General features: G+C 41.7%; 1 protein-coding gene across 2 annotated transcripts in view; it reads right to left on the bottom strand.

Annotated features, from left to right (window-relative positions):
- TASP1 (taspase 1) overlaps positions 1-21,781 on the bottom strand; it is a 1,724,078-nt gene that overhangs the window by 1,400,147 nt on the left and 302,150 nt on the right. For both annotated transcript variants that reach the window (XM_044056205.1, XM_044056211.1), the window contains exon 6: positions 968-1,052. In XM_044056205.1, the coding sequence (XP_043912140.1) occupies positions 968-1,052 (85 nt within the window). The remainder of the gene's footprint in view (positions 1-967; positions 1,053-21,781) is intronic.

The following is a 21,781-nucleotide window of genomic DNA, read 5'->3' as shown; positions in this document are numbered from 1 at the left end:
TGATGCCAGTTGTAGTACCTGTCAAGGACAGCCCCCACTGTTGCAAAACTTTTTACCTGTTTCATATATATGTGGGTAACCCACCGGGGTGCCCTGCCCCTCTATCAGACTCTCTCTAGTCTTATTGACAGCATCTCACTCAACTCTAGTTTGTTTTCCTAATTTTCAGTCTCTTCATGTCTTGCTTTTCTGTTTTTAGCCCTTGCAAGAAGTCTGAGAAAGTTAAGGAGCTTTGTTTACTAAATCAAAATCACTGTCCTCACATACAGACTTACATGATTATTTAGAGCTTTCTCTCCGCCGCCTGGTTATCTTTAAAAATGTCTGATCTACCTAGCCTACTGCCTGCCCTGATGTGCTCTTCTCCAACAATGGTCTGTCTTCCTTTCCCATTCATTTAACTACCTAATCCCTCATGTAGAGACTCTTTAAATATCAGTATACTAACTATTCTTATACCACCTTTCTTAATGCCCAGCAGCTCTTCATTACTTTCCTCCAGATTCCCCAAATTCACTACTTTTTTAATACTATCTTATGTTCATGGAAGTCTTGCCCACCTTCCTGTAATATACACACCTGTGCAAGTACCCTTCTTGCTGCCTCGGTCCACTTGTCCATTTGCTAATAGATTTTGACTAATAATGAACTGTGGTTTCAGGAATGATATATAAAACCCCACAAGTTCACTTAACATAAAGCAAATCAGGGTTTTTATATTTCAAAAGAGCAAAATAAAGACAGTAAAAAGAAAATATTACATCTCACACGCACCATCCAAGAAATATAATGTATGTGTGCTGGTGGTAGGGAGTCATTTGTAAATACTGAATGAAATCCATGATGGCCCCTCTACTCCAAGAATAAAAGTGCAGTATGCAAAATTACAGCTACTGAATATGAGCAACAACAGAAAATCACTTCCAGTAACATATAATAAAAGAAAAAAAAAAACAGAAGTAATCACCAAGGAGGAATTCTGCCAGCAGAAAGTTTCCCTTTCTGTGCTTCACACAGTAATCTGCTCGCCACAAGAATTGGATTCTTGATTCCTGAAATAAAAAATATGAAGACTAAATGAATAAAACAAATTATGCTAGGATGAAAAAAATATGCAGGTCTCCATTCAAAGACTACAGATAATAATACTTTTACAACAAGACAAATTTTGCTGATGGTTTAGTTACATGACATTAGAATGGCGACTCCAACAAGTTTTGTCAGGATATACAAATACACTACCTACAAAAATTAGTTATGTACTCATTGCAACTATACAGCCATATTTGTCTGTTTCTATCTGGTTCAACCTGTGGGTTGAAAGATCGTACTTGGATCTGATGCCAGACAACTTGCAAAGACTTCAGCCCACTGGGCTCTGCTCCTCCACTCATAACACCCTGCTTCACCAGAACTGTCCGAGATCGAGTTTCCCCCTCTTTCTGTAGAAAGATCAGGACATAGCCCTGAAGAGAGAAACAAATAAACTAAGGATCCTAAGAGAAGAGGAGAAACTGTCTCCCCGGCTCAGTCATGTCATGAACAAGAAGGTAACCACGAAGGCAGGGGGGAGGTTGAAACAGAAGGAAACAGACAATACACATCTACTGTGATGAGTACATAACTTTTGTACCAATGTTTTTTTTCCCGTCTGTGTTCAACCAGTGGACACAGTCCCCAACCACATAACACACTAGGGTGGTCTTATGGAAGGATATTGCACAATATAGTGAAAACAAAGCTCTAGACATCAACTGGATATCCAATTTGTAGTGGGAAGTGAATGTGTGATGACCCACCTAAGTATGAGCCACACAGATGTCATCCAAACCAGCTTTGGGAAATAAATACAGAAGTAACCATAGTGCTGGGAGAATGACATCCGGGTTTGAGAAACAAAGGTTTTCCCTTCGAACTAAACCTGAAGGAAATACAATCAAATAGCCATTCAGATGCAGTGACCCTAGATACAGGCACACCCAGTCAAGTCATAGAACAGGAAGCAAATAACTGACTGATTTTCTGAAGGACTTCTTTTACCGAAAAAACCCTCAATTGCCTAAAGACATCAAGAGAATAAAGTGCATATTCACCTCTGTTGGAGAAATTGGGAAAAATACAGATGGATGAACTGACTTGTTCAAAATTTTCCAAGACACCACCTTAGGCAGAAAAGGAGGACTTATTCTAAGCAACACTCTGTCTCTACGAAAGACTAAATACAGAGTGAGTTATGAGAGGGCCTGCAGCTCTGACACACATTTAATGGAAGTAATGGTGACCTAGAAATGAGTCTTCCATGACAACTTAAAATCAACAGTAGCAGACAGCTCAAAAGGAGGTGCTGCCAGTAGCTGAAGTCCCAAGGCAGGACAGGGCCTTGGGCAAAGTTTAAAGGTACCCTTGAGAAAAGCCTTCGAGATCTTAAGGGCAACTAATGGCACGTTATCCCTACCAATGTGAAAACTGGCTATAGCTGCAAATTGTACTTTAATAGTAGAGTAACTGGACCCAAAGTTAAACAAATCTACAAGAAACAGTCTTGGATGGCCTCCAATGGAGCAGAAAAAAGATTCAAGTCCTGAGATTTAGCTCACAAGGCAAATGCTATTTCTAATGTGTATGCTAATAAGTGGAAGCGTCTTCTAGGAAGGAAATAAGATGCATACAAGCTCTGACAGTTTTGGATTCCTAGCCATCATGGGAATTGAAGAAACCTGCGGTTAAACTGAGTGTCAAAAGACTGGGTGGATCCAGGCCTGCAGGATGAGAAATAAGATCCAGAATGGGATCCAGGACCTAAAAGGGGTACCTCAGAAGAGGCCAAAGAAAGGGGAACCACAACTGGCAAGGCCAAAGGGGGACAATGAGGATTACAGTCACTCTGCAATGGGCCACTTTTTGAAGGAACTTTATTAATAACAGAGTCAGCGAATATACATATAGAAGAACTGGGAGCTAAACATACAGAAGAGCATCCTTGGTGACTGCCGCTGAGGGGGAGTTAAGGCATAATGGGTAGTGAACTTGGTGTTGGATAGGTACATGAACAGGTCTCAATACGGGATGCCCCAATGCCAAAAAATCTGAGCAGCAAAGGGACCACTCATTAAGAAGGTCAATGTTTTTGCTCAGACTGTCCACTAAGATGCTGAACTTCCCTGGTATATGTGCTGCAATCACGAACCGATGAGACAAAATCTCCCACTGCCACACCCTCATGGACTCGCACCAAAGGGGTTAAGAACAGGTTCCCTCCTCTCCCAGTTTGTTCAGGTACCAGACAACCAACATACTGTCTCTGTCTGAACATAAATTGCTTCCTTGGGGAGGACATCCTGAAAAGCCTGTAACGTGGGGAAGACCGCCCTCATCTCCAAGACACTGATGTATAGATTGGCCTTGGTAGTAGACCAGGTCCCTAGATAGTCTTCCCTTCTAAATGACCTCCCACCTCCACACTAGAAGAAAGGTGTTGGTCATGACAGTGGCCTGAGAAGGTAAAAGAAAGTACAGTTGGGTAAGAACTTAACATAACAGTAGATATCCTACTGCTCACTGTTACAGTACTCAACATATGGTTTTTCATCTGTTAACATCCAGCCAATGTACCGAAGCTTTACCTTTCAGAGGGCGTACAGACAACACGCATCGGTGTACACAGGCAGATGTATGACTGACTACCTCAGACTATCTCCACACCAGCAATGTGAAGACTAGTGAGAGAAGAAAGTGGTCAACTAGGAGGGGGTGTAGCTCAAAAAGGTAAGTAAACTCCCCCAGAAAACAATGTATTAGGAAATAGCTTACAAAAGAGGGAAAGAAAAAAAAGGAGCAGAAGAACAAGAGAAAAGGGGAGCGGGGGGGAAGGAATACTGCAACAGTGATTAGTAGGACACCTACTATACAACTATAGGACATCTACTATTATGGTAAGTTTTTACACAACTGTACTATGTCCCGAATGAAATTACTGGTGCAGTATTCTTAACATACTGATGATTCTCAGAGCGGAAGGAGGTAGAGAAGAGGAAGGTTGGCTAAAGGGAGGACGAGCTACCCAAGACACCGGATAGGTCAGACCTAGCAAAGACAGCCCTGGATCTTGATAAGGCATCTTTGTGAAGGTATGCTCAGAAGACAAGGAAGCCACTTCCAAGATGGACCTGGCATTTACACCCTTTAGGAATACCCAGAGAGGCCACCACCCTATTGGAATGTGTTTTTGGGCAGGAAGCAGGAATGCTTTTCCACATGGTGTGTGACAGAAAGAAATAGCCTTAGATATCAAGGATGCAACGGTTTGCTTAGAGATGGGTTGGTCCAGTTTAGAGTCCATGAATGAAACAAAAAGTTGGTCAGTTTTTGTTTTGACCAAGTAAAACCTTAGCTGCCTGTGAAGATCTAGTGAGTGGAAAACTCTATCCCTTATTTTGTGGATTGGGGGAAAAGGTAGGCAGGTGGATGGCCTGGTTGAGGGACAACTTATTCAAAACCTTAGGCATGAATGATGGATTGGCCCTGACAGTCACCCTGTCCTTGTGGAAAGTGAGAAAGGGTGGAATAGCAACAAAAACCTGAAGTTCGGACACTGCGGGCAGAGGTAAGACCCAGCAGAAGGATGGTTTTCCAAGTGCAGAATTTTAAAGTGATAAAAGTTGCTTACTCATAAGGGGGCAAAAGTCATTTTTTTCTAGCATGAAGGTGAGATCCCACAGAGGAGAAACAGGTTTCCTAGGCAGCTTAAGCTGTAGGACACTCTTCAAGAAAAGTTTGACCTCTATCTCGGACAAGAGATGAGCATCAAGCAAGCAGGCATTAATGGCAGACAGATGGGCTTTAATGGAAGAGTGGACCTGACCAGAGTGCACCAATCTGCAGAATTATTTGAAGACAGAAAGAGAATCTGATAAAAATAGGTCCTGGCTGTGCTTCAAGTACCAAACAGAAAATCCTTTCCACTTAGCTGTATACAATTTTCTGGTAATAGGTTTTCTGGCTTCCTGTAGAAGCTGAACCACCTCTTCAGAGAACAGGTGTTTTGGGGAGTTCAGAACCCTCATCATCCACAGAGCAAGACAGAGGCAATATTTTGATGGAGTAGCAGACCTTGCTGCTGACTTGAGCAGGTCTAGTTGCAAAGATATTTTCCAATAGCTTCACCTGGACAGCTGTAGGAGGACAGGAAACCAATGTTGTCTTAGTCAGAAAGGGACCAGGAGAAGAAGTTTTGCAGCTTCCTTTTTAATTTTAAGAAGGATTTTTGGAAGTGGTGGTACAGGGAGAAAGGCATACAGGAACCTTCCTGACCACTAAAAAGGGAAGGCGTCTGTATTCTAAGCTGATGGGGAAGGACTCCTGATCAGAACAGGGGAAGCTGATAGTTTTCTGGTGAAGCAAAAAGGTCCACCTGTGGTGTTCCCACTGATACTTTACATTTTTGAAGACCTGTCCATTCGTGAGGGTCTTCCAGGGACCTGCTGAAGGAATCCATCAGTACGTCCTGATGCAGAACAGGGGAAGCTGGTTGTTTTCTGGTGAAGCAAAAAGGTCCACTTGTGGTGCTCCCACTGATAGCTTACATTTTTTAAGACCTGTCCATTTGTGAGGGTCTTCCAAGGACCTGCTGAAGGAATCCATCAGTACGTTCTCCTATGAGGGAGTCATGACAATTTGTGTGGCTAGGTGACAAACCACTTGTGCTAGCCAGCACATGGGTAAGATCTTATGCATCATTGCTTGTTTAGAAACCACATAACTGTGGTGCTGTCACTGTACACCAGTAGTTAGCCTAGCTTCCACAGATGGGAGGATATCTGCAGATCCTGCAGAAGGCTCTCATTACTTTCAGGTCGATGTGTTCTTTCAGGATGGGGAAAGACCATTTCCAATGTACTCAGTGGGATACTGTCCAAGCACGCTATGCTCTGTCTGAAGCATCTTTGTGAAGTACTTGGTTGGGTGGTGTCAGGGTGAAAGGAAGGCCCGGGACAAGCAGGACTTGTTTTTCCCACCACAGTAATGCCTTTCTGGGGCAAGGTAATAGAGGTATCAGGGTATCCAGGGAATAAGAATGTTGGGACCAGACTGATTTCAGGTACTAATAAATTTTTCGCACATGCAGTCTTGGCCACAGGAATCAGTGGAATAGCAGCTGCCATGAAACTCATGACCTTGACTATCTTGCTGTGCAGTCAGACACCAAGTAGAACTTTTTGAAAAAGGTGGCTAGACTGAACTTTTTCCTGGTGAAGGAAGACAAGCATTCTGTATGCGTCTCGTCTGTGGCCCAGGAAAAAAAAAAAAAAAAAAAAAAAGGTCCTGAGTGGGAGTGAGAAGGGATTTTTTAAAGTTGATTGTGAACCCTACAATGGATAGGATATCATGTATTGTCAAATGTACATGCTCAAAGAGGGGTTATACGAAGAGAGCTTGAATCAGTACATCATCCATGTAGAATAACAGGTGTGTTGTACCTTTAAAAAGCATTTCCAAGATCTGTGTGTGCATATTAATACCAAGCATGTATTGGCTTCAGTGCCATTTTGAAGGTGCAGCCAGCATGTTAACATCTATGTGTATGATAGCTAGTTTGTTTATAAGTTAAAGTTACTTAACCTCATTTATGATGTGTTTGCATATAATAATACTGTTTGAACAAGAGCCCATGATGCTCGCTTGTTTTATCCTGACCTGGCGAGCGACAGTCCAGGTAAGGGAAGATTTGAATTTCGTGTGTGTGACAGAAGGCTACACCACTGGTGCTAGGCACTTTGTAAAAATTCTTGGTGACATAGAAAGACCAAATGGCAAAGCAGTAAACTGAAAATGTGATGAGCCAGAGAAAAATCTGAGAAATTTTGTGCAAGAGGGTCAAATGATGTGGAGGTAGGCATCCTGATGTCTAGTGATACAAGAAGAGAGTGAGGAAAAATGAAAGGTAAAAGGGTGTGTAGAGAGAGCATTTCTGAAAGTGGGTACCTTTAGAAAGGTGTTTTAGGAGAAAGAGAGAGATCCAGAATGGGTCTCCACTGTCCTTCCTTCCTGGGCACCAGAGAGAGATCCAGAATGGGTCTCCACTGTCCTTCCTGGGCACCAGAAAGATTCTGGAATAGGACCCTTTTCCTATGAAAAAGAGGGTGGCACTCTTTCTATGGTGTCTTGATCTGGTTAAGCTCTGACTGGCAGGGTCGAGCAAATGGAGCTGGTTTTTTGGAAGGTGAGGCAAGCCCTTTAGACACTGAATGATTTCCCATGAAATAGCATGGCCTTCCTTGATGACAGTCATACATACATATATTTCAAGCACGGGCATTAATGCCCTTCTAGCCTGCCAATAATATCAAAATAGCTGTTCACATAACTGTCCAGATTGTTCTTAAACATATCTAAACTACTGCTTGCATTAATGTAATTTAGTAGTCTGTTCAATGTATCAGCTGCACCATCAGACAACCAATTTGTACACGTCATTCCTATAGAATTTTCTACATAGGTTGTCTGATGATTCTCTTTTACGTTTTGATGACCCAAACATTCCCAGAGGTAGCAGTCTCTAAATGCACATCTATAGCTATATCTATACTTATATATATTTATATATATATATATATATATATATATATATATATATATATATATATATATATATATGGATTCACTTTATAATTTCGAAATACTGAAATACCGAATTTCAGCATTTCGAAATCATAAAGTCGAACGTCCATAATCCCGACAACACAAAACCGTGAAATACACAGTCACAAACACATACAAACCATACACCACACAACACATACATCGTCCAACCCACACTACAACAAACAAAATGCACACAAACAAACCTACACTGCATGTAAGCAAGGGGGCAAGCCCCCCTGCACCCCCATGTGGGGGGCTGTGCCCCCCAGCCCCATACTTATATATACTAACTACAAGATCGCACAGACACAAAAAGGAAACACACACCCAAAAATTTCACAGTCCTTCACACACACACAAACATCACACACATAAATCTACACAGTCAGACACACTCAAACGCCCACACAAAACCCTTACAAAACACTCACTCGCCTTCAACTGCACCTACATCCATACACAGTACACTCCCAACACCGCATGCCACATACCATAAGCCATAATCGCGAATTCGAGATATTCAAATTCGCGATTATGCACTTTTGCGATTTTCAGTTTTCGACTTTATGAATTCAAAATACTGAAATGTGGTATTTCAGTATTTCGAAATTATAAAGTGAACCCATATATATATATATATATATATATATATATATATATATATATATATATATATGGCTCCCTATCATATGTTAGACACGTCATGTGACTGAAACGCATTTGACTGAAACCATGACTGAAATTTCAAAAGATTGAAAAGTCACCCATAAGACTGAAACCCATAATACTGAATTTCAACATAATAAATTGTAAACTGGACCATATAAAAACAGCCCCCCAACTGTATATACTAACTCCAGGATTGCACTACAGTGGGGAAAAGGGCATATACCTTTCACGTACCTTACAGTAGTCTATATGCTGCCACTATTATGGTCTTTTCCCCACTGTAGTGCAATCCAGGAGTTAGTATATATATAGTTAGGGGGTGGGGGCACAGCCCCCCACATTGGTGGGTGTGGGTGGCGTAGCTCCCCGCCTAGTCTAGTTTTATATGGTCCAGTTTAAAATTTAGTATGTTGAAATTAAGTATTATGGGTTTCAGTCAAGTGACTTTTTAGTATTTTGACATTTTTTGAAATTTCAGTCTTATGGTCTCAATCAAATGAGTTTCAGCAAAAGGATGTTTCTATCACGATAGGAATCTCTCTCTCTCATATATATATATATATATATATATATATATATATATATATATATATATATATACACACATACATGTATGGATACACACACACACACACCTGATTAAGATTTGTTCTTACATATCTATATGAGAGACTGTACAAGTTCAGATAATTTAGTCTTTCATAATAACGAAAGTTTCATAGCTGCAGTGTCCTAGATTAGTACTAGGCTAACTGCCCTTATGGGTCATTTTAAGCCTAGCCAATTACCTCATCAGACAATCAAACCCTGCACCTTGTGTTTATAAGGTAAATATGTTAACCATTATGTCAAAAATAAGTGGATTAACTGCACAAATAAACCATAAAATCCACCAAAGTGCAGAAAATATGATGGATAACGTCCACTTTAAAATAATTCAATTTATTATATCCACTCAAGACAGAAACGGCCAAAACCAAAAACAGTTAAAGCACGAACGCCTTTGTAAACACCACAAGCATTTTTGTCATTAAAATTGATTTCATCAGATGACCAGCATATTTAATTACACCATTTTATATAATTACTCTATTGCTAAAACCAATGAAAGCTTGGTAATTCATTTAAATAGACCAATAGTAATAACTGCCAAAAACATTAAGTAAAATAAAAAATGTTCACTTTATACTTTGAAAAAACAACCAATTATATTACTATATTACTTAAATAATCTCTTTAAAATTCATTTATGTACATGTGTATTGATTAAAAACACTTGATTATATAAATTGATATATTAAAAACTTTAAAACCATTAAAGTTTTTTTCAAAAAATACAGTATTTAAATTGATTTAACTGTGTTGCAGGAATATTAACTGAACTGTTAAGTCAGTGCTTGCTGAATTGTATTATTTGCTAGTAATTGCAGGTGTGGGGGTAGCCACATTCTTTGATTTCCTGTCCTTGCTTATTTAAGTGGTACAGTGTGAAATATTTTCTGCTTAAAAACCTCAGCTTTAGCCGGCTAAGAACTAGCTGTATTCAACTGGACGTATAAGAGAATTTAAGTACCTTTATCTGCACTTTTTTTCAAAAAATACAGTATTTAAATTGATTTAACTGTGTTGCAGGAATATTAACTGAACTGGAAGTTTTCACTCTGCTCTTCAGTTAGTTCCACCCACCCTCCCTGTTTTTGTTTTGGTGTTAATCTTAGTGGCCTTGAAACTGCCCGCCCCTCTTGTAAATTTGTGTTTGGATACTCCTTCTGGGCCCATCTCTTTTGCTCACTCAACTGAGTGCAATGAGATCATATTCTGTTTTCAGGCACTCCTACTGTGTACAAAGAGAGCATCTGGGAAACAAAAAAAAAAAAAATTTAAACTCGTTTCCTGCCTTTCCTGTTAAGTGGTATAGACTATTTGTAGGCTTCTGAGCCCCCAAGCCCTTCTGTGTTGGAGGGAAGCCTTCTAGCTTAGTTTTTTTTCTTATAACTAGCCAGTTTTCTAGTTTCAGCACTCAAATCTGTTTCTTTGATCACAGCACTTGGTCAGAACTCATTGTAAGCAATACATAAGCTGCAAATTACTACAGCACTCAACTTTCCTCACTTGTCTAGTGGAAAGCAGTTTTTAGTACTTAATAAATAAGCACTTATCCAGGCATGTCTAAGTGATTTCTCCTGTCTACCTGATGAATCTGTGCATCTTGGGGCAATGCAGCAATTGCCTCATGTACACAGACAACCCTCTCCTTCTACCACCCAACACTACAACCTGTGAGAGATGCACTTATATAGCCAAACTGGAAGCAAAGCTCTCTCCACCCAAGACTGGACTAGACAGTCAAGAGGAGAATGTAAACACTTGCACCGCACCACACTCATCACATAGTCCCTCAAAACCTACACCACCAAAACACACACATACAAACACAAAACACACACCTACATTCGCGGAGGCTCTCAATAAAAACCTGCCCAAGCATCAGGGACATCCAAAGCATAAACGCAAGCAAACTCCACCCCCCCCAACACAACCCAAATGACACATAGTCCACAAACTCAGTGTGCCACTCAACCACAGCCCATAAGGCATAACAACGTACCCAACACTCTAGTCATAGGTGACTCTATAGTCAGGCACACTGATGTTCCACTCACTAGACTAAACAAGGAGAAAGTTACTGTCAAGCTGCCTGTCAGGTGCCAGGATCCGCCACATAACGCATGCACTCAGGTCACTCCACAATAAGTACAAATATGACACTGTCATTGTCCATGTTGGTGTGAATGACCTGAGACGTACCTGCCTGGACTACATGAAAAGAGACATGGAGGAGCTCTCCGATCTTGTATCCCAGGCAGGTATGACCCTAACCCTGAGTAGCATCCTGCCATCACCCAGAATGATATCACAATACAAGGACAAAATGAGTGACTTCAACAACTGGCTAAGCTTCTGGTGTCATTCTAAGGGGATCCAGTATTTGTCTGCCTGGGACGACATGATTGACAGTCCACAATGCTTTGCCAGAGATGGCCTGCACCTGTCGCCCTTAGGATTCCGGATACTGGCCAAGACTCTTGCAACCCCTATAGTGCCTTTTTTAGGCAAGGTTCAAATGACAAATTCACCACCGTAACAGATACAAGCAAGCAAAATCTGAGGGTAATGCTACTCAATGCTAGAAGTCTAAACCTCAAAATGCACTCACTCGAGGCACTCCTTAAAATGGAGAACATTGACATCTGTGCAGTGACAGAGACCTGGTTCAAAGCTCCAGAGAGCACCCCTGCATTACCAGGCTTCAATTCATACCACACCTTTCGGCCACCTAACCCAGAAAGAAGCACTAAAGGTGGAGGCATGTCCATATTCATTAAGGATATCCACACCTCCAGGCTAGTTGCACAGCATAATGCATCTGAGATTATCCAAGTGCAACTAACTCTGGGCAAGACCGCAATCCAAATTGTAGCTTGCTACAGACCCCCACCATGCCCCAGGATTCACACTCCTCATTTCTTGATACACTGGAAAGTATTAGGGTACAACCCAACACCCTAATAATGGGCGATTTCAACTACCCCACCATTAACTGGGAAAACTACTCATGTACCAACTCTTTTGCTCAACGTTTTCTAGAATTCATAAATTCCAACGCCTTGGATTAACTTATTCACACCCCACCAGGGGCAGCAATATCCTAGACCTGGTCATTACCAACATGGGAAACCAGTGTTCCACACCAGAGGTCAATTCCTCGTTGGTCAGATCCGACCACAAGCTAATCAGCCTAGACATCCACATCCCACCCCCAGCCCCAATTAGGGAAACTATCGTAAAAAACTTCTCAAAAGCCAACTTCACACTTCTTAAGACAGAAGTGGCAAACTTCATGACACCCATGCAGACGGACAATAGAGGTATGACTGCCGCATCCTACACAAATGCACTTTATAAGCACTTACACGAGTGTATGGATCATGCTATCCCTAATAGAACCAAGATGTTATCCTCCAAAAAAAGGAAGCCAATCTGGTGGACCTCTGCCATAAACAAACTCTACAACAGGAGAAAGAAACTTTTGCAAAAAAGAGTAAAATCCCATGACTGGAGGAACTCCCTGGTCAACCTCAGTAAGAAGCTGAGATCCATCATAAAATCCTCCAAAGCTAGTTACGAAAACAAAATTGTCACTGACTCTAAAGACAACCACAAAGCATTCTATAGCTATGTCAAGAATCTAAATGGGAACACTCAGATCTGCTCTGAGTTACAGCATAATGGCACTAAATATACAGAACCAACTGATACTGCCAACATCCTAGCAGATAGGTTCAGTGCTAACTTTACCTCCCCTCTCACCCCCTAGAGGGCCCATCTCTATACCTGAAGAATGCAAAGTTCCTATAATCACGGCTGCACAGGTAAAAAACACACTCTCCAAAGCCAAGAACACAGCATCCATGGGACCTGACAATATACCAGGCTGCGTTCTACACGAACTACAGAATGAACTGGCACCCTACCTAAGTACCATGTTCAATCATAGCCTCACCTCAGGCTTTGTACCCACTGAATGGTGCACCGCGGTTATCCAACTCCACAAAGGGGGGGCCACGACGGACCCCAGGAACTACCGCCCCATTAGCCTGACGAGCCTGGTCTGCAAGGCTATGGAACGTAATACGCATCATGGAACTCATAAACAAAGACATTGGTAATCTCCAAACTCTGGACCCTAAGGCAGATCATGTCTCCTAAACCTGATTGACTTCTTTGAAGCAGTCACCAAAGCCATAGATGAGGGTAAAATGGTTCACACAGCTTATCTAGATCTCGCCAAGGCTTTCGACACCATCCCCCACTCTGGAATTATAGGTAAGCTCACTAAACTAGGTATAAATCCCTATGTCACAAGATGGGTTGCCAACTGGCTCACGGACAGAACCCACACTGTGAAAGTAGCGGATTCCAAATCCGACATCAGACCAGTGACAAGTGGAGTACCACAGGGTTCAGTCCTGGGTCCTCTCCTGTTTGGTATCTACTTCTCTGAAGTGCAGGCCAACACAGAAGGTCTTTGGTTAACAAAGTTTGCAGATGACTACAAACTAGGAGCCATAATCAAAACTCCTAACGATGAGGACAAACTACAAAAAGGCCTCAATGAGACAGATACCTGGTGTCAAAGCCATGGCCTGAAGCTCAATGCCAAAAAGTGTATTGTCATCCCCTTTGGTAAAAACTCTGTACCCATGAACTACCACATAGCTGGTAGTCTACTTAATGCCGAAAATGTGATGAGACCTTGGGACACAGGTGGACAGTAGTCTCTCCTTTGATAATCACATCGCCACAGTGGTCAGGAAATCCTTCTACGTGGCTCATCTCATCACAAAAGGTTTCTCATCCAGAAAAAAAGACATCTACAACAACTGGAAAGACCACAGAAATACCTCACAAAGAGGATTACTGGCCTCAAACATATGCCCTATGCAGAATGTCTCAAAAAAACTACAGCTTTACTCCATCGCATATCGCCTACTCAGGGGCGATCTCTGCCTAACATACAAAGCTATGTCAAACCCAGAGCTGTTGGACATGCTCCACTTAAAGAAATCCCAATCCCTCCGAGCTACACGCTCTAGGGACCTTAACCTTGTCACCACAATAAACAGAACATGCTGAATGGATAGATTCCTGTCCCAGAGACGTCCCATACTCTGGAACAGACTACCTATCTATGTCAAACAGAGCTCATCATTAGCACTCCAAGAAAAATTTTGATGATTGGATGGGAAATGGGAAATTCACCCCGGGGATCACTTCTGTGGCTCTGCTCGACAGGTGCACAGGAAAATAATTTTCTTGGGTGGCGAAAGCCAGGGTACATTTTTTGGCTAGGCTTGTATGGGCCCTAGGGCCGATAGCCTAGTACCTACCTATGAACCTATGAAAACCATTAAAAATGTTCAGTGTTAATGTTAATGTTCACATGTATTCCCAATGCCCTCTAGTGGTCATTTGTATTATTGTTATTCCCCTTTCCCATTCAAAGTTTTGCAGACCTTAATTTTAATAGTGGTACAATGGAAATACAATCATTTAAACCAGGGGGTTTGTCGGCTTCCAGAGTTACTTGTCACCATAAGTCTTTAAACTCTATTTTTTCCTCCCATAACCCCCCCCCCCCCATTAAAATTTTTTACTTGTTCTAAAACCATGAACTTATATTTGTATTTGGGACATACTTTTGAATGTTTAAATAAAGCATTGCTTTCCTTCCCCACTGATATTTCATATGTATGTTTCTAGATCCTTCTTTTTAACATCCTTTCTGTCTTTCCTACATAGAAGGATCCACAGTTTTTACAATTAACTAAATACACTATACCCTTGGATTCACAATTATAGTATTCAGAACTATTCAACCTCTTGTTTCTACTTTCCAAGTAAAAACTATCACTATTCAAAATATATGTACATTGAGTACAATTGTCCACATTTATATGTGCCTACCTTGTTCCTATTGGACATTACTTTATATTTATTTTCTATTGTGGTTCTGATACTCTGTGAATTCTTATATATAACTTTCCGTGGTGTATTGGCTAAATTCTCTATATCCGAAAGGGAGACAAACCTCTCCCACTCTTTCAAAAAAACATTTTTAATCCTATTATTTAAGCCATTGTATTCTAATATTAAGGCCTGTTGAAATCCATCCCCCTCTTGTTCCTTATTATTCCTACTCCCTTTATTATATTCTTTCCTTTTTTGAATGGGACAAAATTTATCAAGTCTCCCTTTCTCTACTTCATCCCTTATTTGTCTGATAAAATTCGAGGGATAACCCCTCTTCAAGGAACATTTTTTTCCAATAACTCACATTCTTTTGTAAAATCATCATCTGAAATTGTCATGCGGCTACCTCTGACAAACTATCCTTTCACAATATTTCTTTTACAGTGCATAGGGTGTGCATTTTCATAATGTAAGAATGAATTACAGAAAGTAGCCTTCCTAAATATTTTGGTCTTTAAACTCTGTCCTTCTTTGTATACTTCTATATCTAAATATTGTAAGTTGGTATCAGGTAAATTGTAAGTGAATTTCAAGAACTTAGTTGTATCACCCATATATTTCATAAATTCATTAAATCTTTCTTTTCCAGCTGTCCAAAAAATCACTATGTCATCCAAAAACCTTCGATATAGGGTCCAACAATTATTAAATTCAGAATTTAATATATGTTTCTCCTCTCAGTTTGCCAGAATTAAATTTGCGTAGGTAGGGGCACATGCTGCCCCCATTGCTACCCCCTGTATTTGTTGAAAAAAATACCCATTAAAATAAAGGAAATCATTTTTCAAAATTAAATCCATTAGCCAAATATTTACTAACTTCTCATCATGTGTCAATGAAGGATCTCCATATACTATTTCCTCAAACATCTCAGTACCTTCCATATATGGGATGGACGAAAACAAATCTATAATATCTATAGTAATAAAAAGGAGATTTTCCTGATATAATTTATCGGAAATCTCACTGAATAGATCCCAGGAATCTCTTCATATGTTAGTCCTTCTCATCCATAAATATTTTAATTTCTTATCAACATATTTGGCTAACGTATATGTCTTTGAACCCTCAGCCGAAACTATCGGTCTAAGGGGGGGGGTCACTTTCACTTTTGTGGGTTTTGGGTATACCAAATATTGTGGGGGTTCTAGGTTTATCAACTTTTAAATATTTGAAAGTATTCTGATCTATTAATTCTTCATCCAACATATCTTGCAAACTCATATCGATTTTGTTGTAAGCAATATTAATTTCATTCAAGGAGACTACGGAGTATCTGGATTCATCCCATAAAATAGTACTGATTTTTACTCTCATATAGGATGCTGTCCATAAATACCACTCCACCCCTTTTATCAGGTTTCATCACCCTGATATTTCTATTCTCCTTTATTCCATACATCAATTCCCTTTCTTTTTTACTAAAATTTAACTTGTACCCTATATTGTTTTCTCACCTCCTTTTCTATTAATTTCTCCAAATTTTTCAACTGGGGGTGCAAAGGAGGGTTATAGACACTCTTCCATTTTAATTCTCCATTAGGTTCGACCCTATTGTTAGGAAAAGTACAGTTTTGTACCTACCATAAATGTAGATGTTCGAAGATCCACATTGCTGCAGTCCTTACACTTGGGTAGTCCGCTGTCCTCGGTCGGCCCGAATATCAAAGTATTAGGCTGACGTCGGTCAAGGCGCTTAAGACTGACATCAGGACGTCAGGGTACAAATGCGCATGACCGACGTCATATCCTCAGTCTTTTCTTGCCCCAGATGTCAGAAGACCCTAAAAGGAAAGGTCAAAACCAAAAGACAGCAAAAAACAACCAACCATCCTTGCACTAATCATATGTACAATATATACACTATCCACAATATTCACAATCCAAACCACACAACCGCCTCTAACTACAGAGGGGAAGGAGGGAGGGTAAATTGGACTGTAGCAATGTGGATCTTCGAACATCTACATTTATGGTAGGTACAAAACTGTACTATGTTCTTCATCTCACATTGCTGCAGTCCTTACACTTGGGTAGAATCCCAAAGCAGAGGTAAGGGAGGATGGCAAAACTATAAAGCAGTAGGAGCTGCCAACATGCCCTGTAAAATTGCAGTGGCAAAACCAGCCCTAGATTTAGAGTAAAGTGGAAGGTGGTAATGCTTAGAGAAAGTATGCACCGAACTCCAAGTAGCTGCCTCCAAAATATCTTTAGTTGCCACCCCCCTCAAAAAAGCTGTAGAAGTGGCAGTAGCCCTAGTGGAATGAGGCCTAATCCCAGCCGGAATTTCCTTACCATGATGGGAATAACAGAAAGCAATACAAAACCCAATCCACTTGGAAATAGTTTGTTTTGACACAGGCTTGCCCTGAGAACTCAAAGCAAAAGAAACAAATAACTGCTGAGACTGCCTGAATCCTTTAGTTCTGCTCAAATAATATCGCAACTGCCTGTGTATATCCAAAGTGTGCAAAATCTTTTCCCCTTTATTTTGGGGGTTTGCATAAAAAGTAGGCAAATGAATAGTTTGGTTTAAAGCCACACTAGAAACCACTTTAGGCATAAAGGAAGGATTAGTGCAAAGATACCCTATCCTTATGGAAAATTAAGAAAGGCTCAACCGCCATAAGGGCCTGTAATTCAGAAACCCTTCTCGCAGAGGTAATGGCCAACAAAAAAGCAGTCTTCCATGATAAATATTTCAACTCGGCAGTAGCTGCAGGCTCAAAAGGTTGTAGAGTGAGTTTCTCCAACACAAAATTGAGATCCCAAGCAGGAGTACGAGCTCTACGTTGGGGTCTTAAATTCTTTGCCCTCTAAGGAATTGCTTAAACAAAGGATGAGAAAACAATGGTGGGTCACAGTCATAGTGAGCAGAAATTGCTGCAGCATGAACCTTAATAGAAGAGAAGGACAAACCTTTGTCCAGTAACTCAGTAAGATATTGAAGAGCCACACTTAAATTAGGCTGAGAAACATCAAATTCCTTTGCTGTACTCCAAAATAAAAATCTCTTCCATTTATTTGCGTACACTTTCCTTGTACTAGGCCTTCTGGCCTCCAAAATAACATTCAAAACTTGCTGAGGAAGCTGAGACCCTCCAGGGTTTAAAACAGAATATGCCAGGCTGTTAGATGAAGAGAGTGAAGTTTGACATTGAGTAAATGACTGTTCTCCTGAGACAGCAGGTGTGGAATCGAAGGCAAAGGCCATGGAGGCTCCCGTACCAGACTTCTCAGTAATGGGTACCAGTGCTGTCGAGGCCAATCTGGAGCTATTAAAATCATCTTTGGCTTGTCCAGTCTGACCTTCAGGAGTACCTTTGGGAGGAGAGGCAGAGGTGGAAAGGCATATACATGAAGATTGCTCCAATTGAATGAAAGAGCATCCACTTTCCAAGCTGTGTGATGAAACCTTTTTGTGCAAAACTTTGGCAGCTGGTAGTTTAGTGGAGAAGCGAACAGATCTATGTCTGGAGTTCCCCATAACACTGTCAATTTCTGAAATACATGAGGATCCAATTTCCACTCGTGGGGATCCATAATTTGTCTGCTCAACACATCTGCTAAGGAGTTCTGTGCTCCCGGCAGAAACCTTGCCTGAAGATTCAGCTGTAAACTGAGAGCAGTCTCCCACAAAATCATTGCTTGTCTGCATAGAGGATAAGAATCGTTCCCCTTGCTTGTTGATGTACCACATGACAGTTGTGTTGTCTGTTAGAACCAACACCTGCCCTGGAAGAAGTAAATCCTTGAAAGCTATTAATGCAAATTGGACTGCTAACATCTCCTTCAGGTTGATATGTAGATGTTGAAGTCTGGCAGGCCACGTGTCTTGTACCCACTTTCCATTTAGATGAGCTCCCCAAGCTTTGTCTGAGGCATCTGTCATTAGAATCTGACTCGCCTCTGGTCGGGTCACAGAGAGTCCCTTGTTTAGGTGACATTCCTGAGCCCACCACCAAAACTCCTTTTGAATGCAAGGTATTATCTGAATGACAGTGTCCATATCTTGGCAGTGCTGAGTCCATACATTTTTGAGATACCATTGTAGCTTCCTCATATGCAGTTTGGCATTGGGAAGCACCAGAATACAAGATGCCATGAACCCCAAGGCTTGAAGGACTGTCCTTGCAGTCAGCCTGGACTGATGAGACAATTGATGGAAGTAAAGAGAAAGATTCTTTTGTTTGTCCGGGGTCAAAAAGGCCATCTGGGATGCTGTATTCAGTCTCACACCCAGAAAGCACATGTCCTGAGAGGGTACTAGACTGGACTTTATTTCGTTCACAGAATACCCCAGGCATCTTAGCACTGCTATCACATACTGTAAATGATGAAGAAGTTCGTCCTTTTCCTGGGCCAGAATCAGGCAATCGTCCAAATAAGGATAGATCTGTATTCCTCTTAGCCTGAAGAAAGCTATCACTGGAGCCAGAACTTTCGTGAACACTCTGGGCGCAGTAGATAAGCCAAAGGGCAATGCAGAGAACTGATAATGAGAAGTCCCAGCCCGAAAACGCAGGTACTTCCTGCAACTGAGCCTGATAGGAACATGAAGGTAAGCCTCCTTGAGATCCAGAGTCACCATCCAGTGATCTTTGCCCAGCAGAGGCAAAAGCTGTTGTAACGTCAACATTTTGAACTTGGGAATGTCCAGATATGTGTTGAGGATAGATAAATCCAAAATTGGTCTCCACGTGTTCCCCTTCTTTGGTACTAGGAACAGGCGAGAATAAAATCCTAGGCCCACTTCTGGTAGAGGGACCGGTTGTATGGCCCCTATTTGAAGTAGCAGAGAAATTTGTTTGTGAGCCTCTAGTCTTTGCTGAGGAGGAACGTCTGGCATGCCTTTGAAAGGAGGCAAGGTATGGAAATAAAACTTGTAACCTTGGTGTATGATAACCAATACCCATCTGTCTTGAGTAATCAAACTCCAATTTTCCTTGAAGAGTGCCAACCTCCCTCCCAAAGGTGCTGCCAGGCAAGAAGGATCTGGCAGCTGAAAAGGTAGGTCATTGGGCCTGTTTACGAAAGGACTGGCCCCTGCCCTCATCCGAAGACTGTGCAGGTGAACTCCCCGTTCTAGGTCTGTAGGAACTCTGAGCTCTGCCCCTACCACGTCTAGATCTACCCCTAGACTGAGAATCATAAGAAGGATACGTCCACCCCTTAGCAGGCCAATTCCTACTAAACTTCGGAGGCTGGACTTGCAAAAAAATCCTTAACAGCCTGCATAGACTTAGCCTTGTCTTCCATTTTCTTCAAGACTGACTCCACAGGTGAACCAAACAACACATCAGACTGTAAAGAAGCATCCAAAATCCTTGTCTTAACATGGTCAGATAAATTCTGATCCCTCAGCCAGGCGTGCCTGCGAAGAACTGAACCAGTGGCAGCCACCCTAGACGAGGCCTGTACAGCATCAAAACCACATTGCAAAGAATGCTTACCCACCTGTTCCGAGACATGCACCAAATCTTGTAATTCTTTACACTCAATGCCTTCCGCCAGAGCATCTACCTTAGACTTCAATTGAGAAAGAAGATAGTTTTGATATTTCAACATGTGAAACTGGCAATTTAAAGCCCTCATAGCTAAGGTGGAAGAAGTATAGACTTTCTTTCCCCATCTATCCAAAGCTCTGGCCTCTTTATCTGGAGGAACCGGATTTTTACAACAGAGGCCTTGACACCCTTAGGTCCCTGACTAACAGTTTCTGGGTCCGCCCTAGGACTCTTATAAAGATATTTATGAGCCTCAGGCACCCTGTAATACCTATCCGGTTTAACAGGAGCAGGAGGCAAAGAATCAGGATTAAGTGAAGCCTCTGCAAACACATCTTCCACAACATCCAGAACAGGTGGTATAGCCAAAGGCCTATGCTGGGGTAAAAGCAAAATTCCCTAAGCCTTTTCCTGGAATCAGAGAAGTCCTGACCTTCCCACTTAAAATGTTCCCTCATGGAATGAAGAGTCTCTGAAAAAGAAAAATCCTCTGGAGGAGAAGCAGAAGGAGTGGAATCATCTGCATCAGAATCAGAATAAGGAGAGTACTCCTGCAAGTCTTCAGTCAAGACTCTGAAACATCGAAGCCTGCTCAAAACTCCCCAACTCTGGTTCCACCCTAGGCCTCTTATCAGGAGGGGGCAAAGAACCTCTAATCAAAGTAATTAAATCTTCTGCCATTTTAAGCATGTGCTTCTTGGGCACAGATCCTGTTGAACTAGGAGTGACACCAACAGAAGCTAAACCTGGCCTGCCTCTGGGAGAAGCCTTGGAAACAGAAGGAGAGGGCCTAACCACCCTAGGAAGGGAGGGGAGTACAGTAACCTGAGAAGCCCCTTCAGCCTGACCTACCTCCTGAGGGGCCACATCCTGCAATATCAAAGTCTCCCCCTGGGACTCCAGAGAAGCCTCCGGCGGAACCACCGGTTCCACTGACGCCTCTAAAGAACCGGCATCCGGAACGGACAACTCTTCTTGCCTGGGTTTAGCTGCTTTGTCTTTGCGCTTCTTCGAAGAAGCGGGCGTCGGAGCATCCAACGGCATATTATAATTGCACCGCTTCCCGAAGACCAACCTGGCACAATCTAACCTTCGCTTAATAGTGCGCTTATTGAACCTAGCACAAGCGACACCCAACAACGTCGTGCTCAGGCCCCAAACAAGGAATACACAAAGTATGATAATCTCTATGCGGTATCTGCTTCCCACAAGAAATACAGTTATTCACTTTTTCTGACATCCGGTAAACTACTGAGGCAAGAAAAAACTAAAATATTCCCCAACGGGGTACTTAGCCAACTTTGACTCGGTCTGAAACTCCGAATTCGAAAAATTTCAGAACGCCGAATGGCACTTGCAACACTGCTTCT

This window comes from Protopterus annectens, chromosome 1.part2, assembly GCF_019279795.1.
Source record: "Protopterus annectens isolate FY-2018-M chromosome 1.part2, PAN1.0, whole genome shotgun sequence".
In the NCBI taxonomy this organism is placed as follows: Eukaryota; Metazoa; Chordata; order Ceratodontiformes; family Protopteridae; genus Protopterus; species Protopterus annectens.
The sequence above is the reverse complement of the archived record's forward strand: the minus strand, read 5'-3'. Positions and strand labels throughout refer to the sequence as shown.